The 12,904-nt window shown below is 35.8% G+C and overlaps 1 protein-coding gene across 1 annotated transcript in view; it reads left to right on the top strand.

Moving 5' to 3' along the window:
* The window catches only part of LOC144229016 (uncharacterized), a 166,554-nt gene that overhangs the window by 70,932 nt on the left and 82,718 nt on the right, over positions 1–12,904 (top strand). Inside the window, exons 13-14 of the mRNA XM_077760966.1 lie at positions 1,236–1,256; positions 1,436–1,456. Coding sequence (XP_077617092.1) covers positions 1,236–1,256; positions 1,436–1,456 — 42 coding nt within the window. The remainder of the gene's footprint in view (positions 1–1,235; positions 1,257–1,435; positions 1,457–12,904) is intronic.

The following is a 12,904-nucleotide window of genomic DNA, read 5'->3' as shown; positions in this document are numbered from 1 at the left end:
TTTCCCAATGGACAACAATCTCAGGCTAAGCTTAAGTATTTCAGACAGCCCCAACTGATGGCCTAGCTTCAAATTTTCAGAATTGTCAAGCCAGCCCACACAGTCACATAAACCAATTGCTTATAATACAGCTCTAACACACATACACATATAAATACAAACACACACACACACACACACACACACACACACACACAGAGTGGAATATTACTTGGCCATGAAAAAAAAAATGAAATCTTGCCATCTGCTACAAAATGGATGGATCTATAAGGTAAAATGCTAAGCAAAGCAAGTTGGAGAAAGAAAGGCAAATATCATATGTTCACTCATATGTTGAATTTAAGAAGCCAAACAAACAGAGAGACAAACCAAAAACAAAACAAAACAAAAAAACCACCCCAAAACTCTTAAATACAGAGAATGAAGAGAGGTGGGTGAATGGGTGAAACAGACAAAGAGGATTAAACATACACTTAATAGCGCTGACAAATATAAGAATTGTTGAATCATTATATTGTACAATTGAAACTAATATAAGACTGCATGTTAATTATATGTTACTAAAAGAAGAAAGTGGGCACTTTATTCTCTTCCTTTCAGAAATCCACTAAAATGACCGAAAAATAATAAAAGGCATAAACTTGAAAAAATGCTCAATGAAATCTCCCAAAATGTCAAGAAACAACTGGAGAGAAAAGAAAACTTTGAGTAGGAAAGCTCATATAATATTACTCAATAATAACATTATTTACATGGTCAACATTACTTACATGGTTATATTACTAACACAATATACTGACTTACCATAAAAAGTAAGCCAGGCTTATAAATAAGGAGAGGGGAAGTGAATTGAGAAAGGGTATAAAAGAAGGTAAATACTTGTTATTCGTAGTTGAAATCCAATATGCATTATCTAAATTTGAGGAATCATGAAATATCATACAGACATTTTATAACTAAATATTAGTTCTAGAGCCCCCTCCACCCCCACCACACCCCCAACCAATTAAGTGCAAGTTAAAAGGAAACAGGAGGTAAGAAGCAATGGGTCAGAGAACTGTTGGTTTTATTTACATTAAATAATTTGACTTTTAAAATAATTGCATTTTCTTTGATATAAAAGAAATTAAATAATTCATGTAAATTTTGCATTCTACAGATTGATTTTAGGAAGATATTAAGGAAAGTTAATCTTTTAACAGACATTCAATGCAAATTTTCTTTTTCTATTTCAGTTGTGATGTCAAAACCTGTCAGTAAGTTCTTTCAAATCTCAGATATTCTATGCTGTCATAACATCCTACAAGAGATGTTTCGTGTATACTTTGGCTGTCATTATTAATAGCTTTGTAAATCTGCTGTTTAGAGAAGTGGAGGAAAACAGTAATAACATCTTTAAGTTAGCTTACATGTTTGTTTATGTTTGTTTCTGTAGAGACGATCTCAGGACAAATGGGTAAGTTCCTTTTCTATCTCTTATTGCTAGTACACTTTTGTACCTAAGGAATGGAAAAACATTTTTGCTCCACTAGTAATTTTCTTAACAGTTTATTTTTTAAACTTTTTTAATGTTTTTATTTCTTTCTGAGAGAGAGACAGTGTGAGCAGGGGAGGGTCAGAGAGAGAGGGAGATACAGAATCTGAAGCAGGCTCCAGGCTCTGAGCTGGCTGTCAGCACAGAGCCCGCCACAGGGCTGGAACCCATGAACCGTGAGATCATGACCTGAGCTGAAGTCGGACGCTTAACCGACTGAGCCACCCAGGCGCCCCCTGTCCTAACAGTTTAAATCCCGTCATTGTAAGTATTACTAGGGTACTAAAAAACTTCATTTTCCTCCATGCACTCTCGGAAACACACGAAACTGAAAGAAAATATTTTTAAGGCAAAATTATGATATCTAAGAAATAGCAACAGAAACAAGCAGATGAAAATTTGAAACAAAACTATTAAAGCTAAAAAGCCAGATGGATGAGTAATTGATTTAGCTATCCACAAAACATGAATCCTAAGCAAATTCAAGAGGGCTAATGATAGATAGTAGAATGAAAAGGCTCAGGATTTCCTGGGTCGATGTAACATTTTAGTCAAGTGTGTGAAGGTGGATATTAAGACTATCCACCTATTAAGAAGGTGGATGATTAGCTGATGATTTGTTAAAATAACTCTATAAAATCATCTCTTCCATTCCTCTCACTCAAGCTTCTACTCTGGTCCCACACTGTAGAGTAGAAGAAAAATGCTATATGCCCAGGAGAGGTTAGATCAAAGGAGCCCAGGATACAGGGACTTTCTATACATTTAAAATCAGGGTGATATCTGACAACAGAGGGACAAAGTAAGTCTAGTTCCTACATTTGTTCCCAATGTACTCAGAAAACTCAGAAAGTATAAATAACCCATGTTTGGAGAAAATGAACTACCGCAGAGAAAAGACTGATTTTTTTTTTAATGTTTATTTTCAAGAAAGAGAGAGAGCACGCAAGCGTGAACGGGGGAGGGGCAAACAGAGAGGGGGACAGAGGATGTGAAGTGGGTTTCAAACTCACAAAACATGAGATCATAACCCGAGCCGAAGTCGGATGCTTAACCAACTGAGACACGGAGATGCTCCAAAACTGGCTGATTCTTATATGAAAGATCGTTCAGAGAAATCTGACTAGCCCAGGTGGTAATTTGCAGCCATGCACACATTTAATATAAATGGACTCCCAAGGATCATAAGACTGTAAGACAGACTTTAAACCAAAAGACCAAAACTAAACCATCATAAAGTAAATAGGAAGTCAGCAAAACCAAGAAAGTTCAGAGAAAAATGTCAACTAAAAAAATATATTTAAGATACATGAGATAATTCGCTCATAATTCAAGGGTAAAGGTGATATAAAGTACATTCAAGGAAAAAGAGAGATAGGAAATTAAAGGTAAAAGTGACATAATAATCTGTAAAATGGCTGTAAGACGATACACATATTTACAAAAGAGCTTCTGGCATGTTGATGAACACAAGGAAGAAGTGTGGGAAGAACAGTGCGCCCCTTCCCACATACCTACGTGTCTCTTCCATCCAGACATTCATCTCCATTCAGTGAGGAAATGCAACAGCAGACACAATTTCATTAAAGAGGATACTGCAAGACTGATAACTCCCTGAGGGAAAAGATTTTTCTTCAATTCCAAGTGGCTACTAAGGAGAAGAGCAGTGTGGATAAGATTTCTTAACACACGTACTTGAAAAATCCTTGTAGTCAGCATTGTTATCAAGATTGCCTCTGCAAGGGGTGCCTGGGTGGCTTAGTCGGTTAAGCATCCGACTTTCGCTTGGGTCATGATCTGGCGGTTCGTGGGTTCGAGCCCCGCGTCGGGCTCTGTGCTGACTGCCAGCTCAGAGCCTGGAGCCTATTTCAGAGTCTGTGATTCCCTCTCTCTCTGACCCTCCCCTGCTCATGCTGTCTCTCTCTCTCTCCTAGAAATAAATAAAAACATTAAAAAATATATATATATATAAGATTGCATCTGCAAATCTGTCACATAACAAATGAACAGTCTTTGATAACAAAACAAAACAAAACTTCCAGGGAGGCAAATGAAATAAAACACAGAAGATGGGAATAAAACAAAGAAATGGCTCCCAAAAATCTGCTCTTCTTTAACGGGAGAGTAGGACATTTATGAATTAACAACAGAGTGGTATGAAAAGCATATTAGAAGAAGATAAGAGGTGTAGGATATTAAAAATATGAAAGAATTAAATAGAAATATCTGTACAATGCTTGGAAAATTATGTCAATCAAATTCGAGAAAGTCAACTGAACCAAACAAACAAAAAATAGGAATTAAGAGGAAAAAACAGAACAATTCAGGAAGATATACTCCACCTTAACAAGAGTACCAGTCTTAGAGCAAACATTTTTTGATCAAAACACACAATTTTTGTTGGGGGTTAGGGAACAGTCACATAGATTTTCATACTATGAAAGTTAAAATCGAAAGTGTCCACCAGGGCTCTTCACAATAAGTGGGAAAAGGCACCAAGGCACAGCATCATGTATTTCTGGAACACTAGAAATAAAGAAAAGTTGACCAAAACCAGGGATCAGATTTCTCAATAGTAACAGTCAAAATTAGAAAACAATGGACCACTGTTTTCAAATTATAATGTAAATAATTCCAATGGAGAATTCTGTATGCCCCATAATCTTATCAAACAAATGTGGTCAAATGATGTTGTTTTCATAAATGCAAGGGAATAAAAATTTCATCTCCCATGCCCTTATTCAGAAGAAATATGTGAATGTACTCCGTGTAAAACAAAGAAGAGAAACTCAAGAGATCAAAAAAAAAAAAAAGAAAAAACAAACAAACATGCAATTCAATACAAAGGTCAAATTGTGTCTTCTCAGCTTGTTAGTGACAAAAATCCCAAAATGACTATTATTCGGCAAAAGATGGAACAGTCCAGTTGAAACGCTGGGGAATTTATGGAAGATGTCTTTGAAGGATAAGAACCTGGACAGATGCTTGGATGTGTTTCAACAAACTAAAACACATTAATTAGGCATTAAAACATTAATTAGGCATTAATTTTGGAGCTATATTAGTGATTACTGCAAAGAAAATTAAATGAAAAAATAAAAATATAAATTCTGGGTAATACTAAAACTTTTTAAAGAACTAAAGTTCTTTACTGATAAATTGGTTGCACTTTAATAATATTTATCTGGTCACAGTAACCAAACACAGAATAATGATCTTTAGCAGAAGTTGTGATATGTATGCAAAATGAGAAAACTGAAGCATATGGTGTAGTAAGTTAAAAAACCTGAGCTACACGGCATCATGTAGAACCTACTGAAATGTCTCATTTTTCACTCCTAATATTGGTAAATTTGTGTTCTCTTTTTAGCATTCTTGCCAGTGGGTTAATGATCTTCTTTAGTCATTTTTCAAAGAACCAATTTGGGGCCAAAAGAAAATGTTAAGAATAAAGAGAAGCATATCAGAGTAATACCAATTACAGAGAAAAGGTCAAACATCTGCGTAATTGATATGCCAGAGGAGAAAAGAGAAAGCACAGGGAACAGAGAATACTGTAACAAGGAATTTCCTCAGTACCAAAAAGATATGTTACCACAGATGTAAAAATCCCTATTAACTCCAAACTAGATAAATTAAAAAAATATAATATCTAAGATCCCAGAATAATACTGTTAAGAAACTTAAAAAGCCGGTCTTAAAAGCAGAGAAAATAAATAGTACACCTTCAGAGATAAACTATAAGATTGAGAGCTCTCTCCTCAATAGTAACTAGGTTAAAAGAAAATGAAACCTTCAACATACTGAAAGAAAAAAACTGCAAACATTTAATTCCATACAAAACCTACATATTGTTAATATGAAGCTGAAATAAAAGCAATTCCAGGCCAAAAAAAAAGTAAAATTAATACAAAATTCCTACTAATTTTCCTAGATGAAAGTTCCAAATCTGCTTTATGGAATATCAAATCTGGCAAGGTAAATACACATTCTGAATAACTACTGACTGCAAAACAGTAACATCCTGAGGGTTTTTAACATAGATGCTGATGTTTATATTTGTGTATAATTAAAATAAATGAGTAATAACATATAAGCAGAGACAGGGATAAATAAAGTGTGCTTGTTTTCTACATAGAGATAAAAATATGAATTCTATCAGACTTTGAGAAACCAAGGTTACAATTTGTAATCTCTATAGTAACAACTAGAAAATACTATAGTAATATTATATAAAGCTAAATATAAAGCTAATATAAAGCTAAAGAGGCAGAATATAAAAAAATTTAAAAGTCCACCAATATTATATAAAGCTAAATATAAAGCTAATATAAAGCTAAAGAGGCAGAATATAAAAAAATTTAAAAGTCCACCAATATTATATAAAGCTAAATATAAAGCTAATATAAAGCTAAAGAGGCAGAATATAAAAAAATTTAAAAGTCCACCAATAAAAGAAGAGAAGAAAGGAGGAATGAGCCAGTAAGGGAGGGAAGGAAAAAAGCCGGGGAGGGAGAGAGAAATATTACAGGTATTATGGATGGAAAGCATGTAGTAAGATGGTTTTAAGTTCAATTATATCAATAATTCCTTGAATTACAAAATGGATCAACTGCTTACATTTAACAGACAAGGATAATCAGACTGGATTAAAACACATAAAATAAAACCCACATATATATTTACAAGACACAAATCTAAAATATGAGGACTGCAAAAAGTTAAATTTAAAGGACGCTGAATACCATAAAACTCTAACCTTTAGACAGTAGTTATTGACATATTAATTTCCGGAATCTAAAGCAAAAAGCATTAGAGATTAAGATGAATATCACACAATGATAACACGTTCAACTGACCAGAAAAATACAGCAATTCTAAACTTGTCTACCAGGTGACCCTTGAACACCTGCAGACCCGGCACAGCAGAAAATCTGGCTCCTAACTTCTGACTACCTAAAAACTGAATAGCCTGTTGAGCTGAAGCCTCATCGATGACATAAACAGTTACTCAAACACATATTTTGTATATTACATATATTATTTACTATATTCTTACAACAAAAGTAAGCTAGAGCAAAGAAAATGTTATTCAGTAAACCAGAAGGAAGAGAAAAACGTATACGTTACTCTACCCTAAAAATCCGGAATAGAGCCACGGCAGGCAAGGAGCAAAGCCGCTTCGAAACCACTGGGCCAGAAACAGCCCGGGAATTCCGGGGACTCCCGGGGGACTTCGCACAGAGCCCCACCTACCAGGAGGGGCAGAGCAGAGGCTCCGCGGGCGGTGAGGCCGCGGCGGAGGCCCTCACCTCCCGCGCGCAGGAGGCCGGCCCGGCAGCGGGCCCTGCCCCCCGCACGGAGCTGGCCCCGCCCCTCCCTGCGCCTCTCCGGCCGCGGCAGCCCCAGCAACCCGAACGACCCTGGTACCCACGCTACCAGCGAGAGGGCCGGGACGGGCGCTGGAAGAGGCAGAGGCTCACCTTGGAGGGTGTCGCCACGCTGTCGCTGGACACCTTGCATTACTGGGACCTGGTGAAACGCACAGGAGGCTGCCACTACGGAGCCGTCCTCTGAAATTTTGGCCTCAGCGCACCCGCACATCTTCACTGCAACTGCAGGATTTGCGAGAAGTAGGATACACACTTCATTGTTCCAGCTCCTGAAGGGGAGCCCGGATAGTAACTACATACACAGTCAACACGCTCAAAGCGCAGCACACCTTCTGTGTAAGAGATGTGACGATCAGAGCTTTTCCACTCACCACTCAAACCCGGGAGGTTTCCCAATCGTCCCACAATGCCAGATGGGGGCACCACCTGCAGTGTGGTCATTGAGGAATTCAGTAGTAGCAACTGGGAGAAAACCAGAAAGGGCCACAAAACCATGTCTAAACAATGAGCTCCTGCTTCTCCTTTACTGAAAAGGAGGAATAATAGATGCCAACAGCTTTGATGTCCACACTGCACCCTGGGGGTGCTCATCCATATGGCTGACCCAGGCTTCCGGTGCCACTGGCTTGTTGCCATCTCAATTTCTACATTTTGTTCAAGCTATCAGTTTCTTTAGGCAGCACTTTGCCCTTTCTCAGCCCAAATTTTGATTTAGGCTAGTTGACATGCTTCTTTCTCTTCCCAACTTATATGTGACCTTTTAGAAAAATAAATATTTTTAACAATAAAGCAAAAAAAAAATATGTAAATGGACCCATGTAGTTCAAACATGTGATGTTCAGGACTCAACTATATATAATAGAATAACTTCAAATATATATAAAAGCAAACCATGAAGGCATAAAAAGAGAGCAATCCACAATCATTTGGGAGATTTAAATGTTCTTCTTTCACTGACTGATAAAATATGTACACATAGGCACAAACAGAATAGGAAAGATTCTAACACAATTAACAGATTTGATACCGTAAACGTATATAGAATCTTACATCCTACAACAGCAGAAGGTATATGATTTTCAAATAGAAACAGAACTTTTGAAAAAAATGACCATATGCTACACCATAGATGAAGTCTCAACAATTTTCAGAGAAAAAATTACAAAGTATTTTTTCTGTTACATATGTCACCAACTTAGATTTATTCCAATAATCCAAGATTGCTTTATTATCCAATATCAATCAATGTGATTCACTACATATGTTAAATAGAATGATGCTCCCCTTACCCCAAATATGTCCATGTCCTGATACCTGGAACCCGTATGATACATTGTATGGGAAAAAGGACTTTACAGATGTGATTCATGTGGGATCTTGAGATGGGAAGATTAGCCTGAGTTATCCAGGTGGGCCCAATGTAATCACAAGAATCCTTACAAGAGGGAGGCAGGAGGATCAGGGAAGACACAGAGAAGTAGAAATGATGCATTTTGAACATAGAGGAAGGGGCCATGGGACAAGGAATGCAAGCAGCCTCTAGAAGATGGAGAAGGCAAGGAAACAGATTCTCCCCTAGAGCCTCCAGAAGGAACACAGCCCTGTCAATGACATGATTGTGGTCCACTGAGCCTAACTTTGGAGTCAGGACTTCAGGGTTGTTTAAGTCACTAAATTTGTGGCAATTAGTTACAGAAGCATAACAAACCAATACATCACAGATTTAAGGGGGAGAAAAAAACTTGTTTAGCAAACTAGAAATAGACGAGGACACCCTTAATCTGAAAAAGCTTTTTTAAAAAACCTAAGGCAATCTCATATTTAATTTCAAAAACTTTAAGTTCTTCTCAAAAATAAAAAACAAAACAAGGATGCCCAGTATTATCTCTTCTAACCAAGTAGAGCTGGAGGTCTGAGCCATTCAATGAGATTTTTTAAATGAAATATAAGGCATTGACATTTGAAAGAAAAAATCAACCTCATTTTTTTCGGACAATATGATTATGCATACAAGAAATCCAAAAAACTCCACAGATAAATTTTTAGAATGAATAAGACAGTTTAACCATGTTGCTAAATACAAAGTCATTATCAACAAACTACTATTTTATACACATGTAAAGAAAAACTTAAAAATGAAATTTTAAGAAATAATACCAGGTATAGTAGCATTGAAGCAGTAAATACCTAGACATGAATCTAATAAAAGATGTGCAGAGCCTCTGCATAGAAAACTACAAAACTTCACTAAGAGAAATTTAAAAAGACTTAAATAAATAGTAGTCCTATTTATCAATTGGAAAACTCAATATTATAAAAATGATAATACTTCAAAACATAAGCTCTAGATTCAATGTAATCAAAAAGCAAAGAAGTTTAATTTTGTCGAAAATGACTGATTCTAAAACATGCTTATCAAAAAGTATTGGTTGGGGGAAGCAAAGAATCATGGAGTACAAGACTTAAAGAAAAACAAGCAGGAAAACTTAGACTCTATCAGTTATTGTCTTATAAAGCAACTGTAATTAAAACAGGCTAATATTGGGGTGAAGACAAATAGATCAGAACAGAAATGTGGATTGAGAAACAATTCCATGAATATCTGGAAACAGGTTTATGAATAAGGTGTTGCCTCATAGTATTGAGGCAAGGAAAGTCTTTTTTCAATAAATAGTACTGGATCAATTTAATATCAATATGGAAAATAAAACTTGACCCCTCATTAGTGTAACCAACTNTATACGATGGAATACTACATGGCAATGAGAAAGAATGAAATCTGGCCATGTGTAGCAGCATGGATGGACCTTGAGGGTGTTATGCTGAGCGAAATAAGTCAGGCAGAGAAGGACAAATATCATATGTTTGCTCTGAACTTTTCAATTTGGCACTGAAAGTTCTGCATCTTAGGAATTCCTTTCAGTCCTTGGCAAATTGGGCTGGTCACTCAGTCTGTAAGTCACATCATACACAAAATCAGTTTTAGCCAGATTAGCTCTAAATGTGAAAAGTGAACCAAAAACGTTTACAGAACGATTACATAGAATGGCTTGATGACCTTAGGTTAGGAAAGAACAGAAGACAAAAAGCAGCAACCCTAAAATAATGATGTTGATATATACTAAAAGTAAGAACTCTGTTCATCAAAAAGCATTTTCACAGTTAAAGGGGAAGACACAAGAGCTGGAGAAAATATGTATAACCCATATACCTGAAAATGCAGCAATATCCACAACACAAAGGTTTCTATAAATCAATATGAAATAGATAAACAGCTCAATAGAAAAATCACCAAGAGGGTTGAAAATGTACTTTACTAAAAGGAACATCCAAATGGGCCCAAGAAAATAAATGAAAGAAAAAATATAAAAAGGAGATGTGCTTAGCAGCTTCACCATTGGGAAAATACAAATATTGATCACAATGAGATAACTTACACACTTACAAGGATGGCTAAAATTAAAAAGACAAACAATTTCAAGTGTTGGTGAGAATAGGACGCAATAGAAACTACTACGAATGGGAGTATAATTGATGTACACTAAAGTTAAACCACTTTATGACCAAGAAACTCTACTCCTGAATTTATCTAAGATTTATTAGCTATATACATTGCACACCAAGATAAATGGGCAAAAATGATCAAAGCAGCATTATTCCTGATAGTCAAGTACTAAAAACAATCCAAAGGTGCCTGGGTGGTTGAGTGGGTTAAGTCAACAACTCTTGATTTCGGCTCAGGTCATGATTCACTGTTGATGGGATCGAGCCCCACATGGGGATCCAGGCTGAGAGCACCGTGACTGCTTGGGATAACCCAAATGTCCACCAACAATAGAAAGGATAAATAAATTGTGGTATAGTCATACAATGAAACACTATACCACAATGAAAATAAACTATGCTGAAAAGCAATAACAGGAGAATCTCACAAACCTAATGTCAAATGAAAGACACTAGATCAAAGGCGGAAAAAAGGTACTCCATGATTGCATTCATATAACATTCAAAGCCTACGGTTTTAGAAGTCAGACTTTTATAACCTTTGGAGGAAGGAGAGTGGAGTCAGTGATTTGAAGATGCCTGAAAGATGAGCTACTACTATTGTTCTATTTCTAAATATGGGTGGCAGTTACATAGGTATGCTCACCCTGGGATATGTCATTGATAGGATAGATATAGATATAGAAAGAATAGATGTTTCTGATTTGGACACTATTCTCTCTGTATTTATACTTAAATACAAAAGTGTTTTTTAAAGATGGAGTTACACGAGATGTATACTGCAAAACACATTTTAAAAACTTTTACATTTGTTACTATTACAGAAATAAAAGCTAAATAATTTATGTGAATTTTTTAATGTACTTCTTAATTTTTACCATAAATTATCATCAGAGAAAACTATATTCCATCCTAGGGAAACTTACAATATTGTATTTATTTGTGTTTATGTTTTAGTTCAGAACATAACCACATGTTCTTTATCTCTGATAGTGTATAAACTTGTATACATGAATTTTGAACTCTGACCATTACCAGATTCAGTCATAAAACTGAAAAAAGTGTGTTATTCAGGTTTACTTTAGCACTCTAAATATATATGTTTTCCTCTCCTCCCTCCTGAAACTGTGCTAAAATTATAGTAGAAGGATATCCTGGGGCATAAATTCACACAAATAAACCAAGTAAAGAAAAGAAAAAAAAAGAGAGTGAGAGAGAGAGAGGCAGAGATAAACTTCACAAAAAAAATTTTAAATTACCAAAGAAATAAGGAAATGTGACCAAAGTATACTTTTTTTGGCTCAAGAGTAAAGAGTATTTACATAGACAAAAGAGCATGAACATTGACTATCGACTTAGCCAAAAATTATGACTAGATGACACCAGAAGAAAAAGAGAGAGGAGTGCGTGAGTGGCAGGTAAAGTTAAAAACACATCATGCATAATAGTTAATCAATAAATAACCTGTAAATTTGAAGAATCAAGAAGTAGCAATTTAAGAATTTTAAGTAAAACAGATGAAAATAACATTAAAAAAACATCTAAAAGATTTGAAAGTGTTCTCCTCAAAGGGGAGGGAATTGTGGGTATGAAGCAATTAGTCAAGAGCCAACTTTCATAATGGGCCAAGGAAACTTGTAATTTTTAAAATATATATACTTTATTACAGAAAATTCCATTTAAAAGTTTTTTCATGTGGGGCACCTGGGTGGCTCAGTAGGTTAAGCGTCTGACTTTAGCTCAGGTCATGATCTCACAGTTCATGAGTTAAAGCCCCGTATCGGGCTCTGTGCTCACAGCTCAGAGCCTGGAGCCTGCTTCAGATTCTGTGTCTCCCTCTCTCTCTGCCCCTCCCCTGCTTGCACGCTGTCTCTCACTCTCTCAAAAATAAATAAACATTAAAACAATTTAATTTTTTATATGAATTTTACATTTTACTGAAAAAAGACACTATTGAGATACCTGTATTCTCCTCTTCATAGAATAACACTTATTTATCTTATTTGTATTTGTATTTCAGTTAAAACTAAAGGACCACTCATAAGTAAATTCGTTTTCAGTTTCTCAGATTGATCTCCTAGTTGTTTCAAAATCATTTTGCTCTCTCTGATTATTATTTCTGGTTTTAAAAATTACCTTGAAAATAATTCTTTAGAAGGAAAGAAAGTCTTTCAATCAGACTACACTTAAGTCTTTTATTTTTGTTTGCACTTTAGTTAAGTCCCCACAATCTATTACTCAGTTCCTTTTTCAACTTTTATCTCTAATGTGCTTTAGTCTACTAATGGTGGGAAAGGCTTCTTTTTGCACACTCAGGCTTTTATCATCTCCAACTGCAAAACCACATATGAGAAAAGAATTAAAGAGGGCTTCAGGAGGATGTAACAGTTCAAGCACATTCATTTCATCCACTCTTAGGAGCACAGAAAGTGAACAGCTAAGGCAATAAAATGGCATAAAACTGAAAGGAACA

Source organism: Crocuta crocuta, unplaced genomic scaffold (assembly GCF_008692635.1).
Source record: "Crocuta crocuta isolate KB4526 unplaced genomic scaffold, BGI_CrCroc_1.0 scaffold762, whole genome shotgun sequence".
In the NCBI taxonomy this organism is placed as follows: domain Eukaryota; kingdom Metazoa; phylum Chordata; class Mammalia; order Carnivora; family Hyaenidae; genus Crocuta; species Crocuta crocuta.
This window is presented reverse-complemented; position numbering and strand designations above follow the sequence as displayed.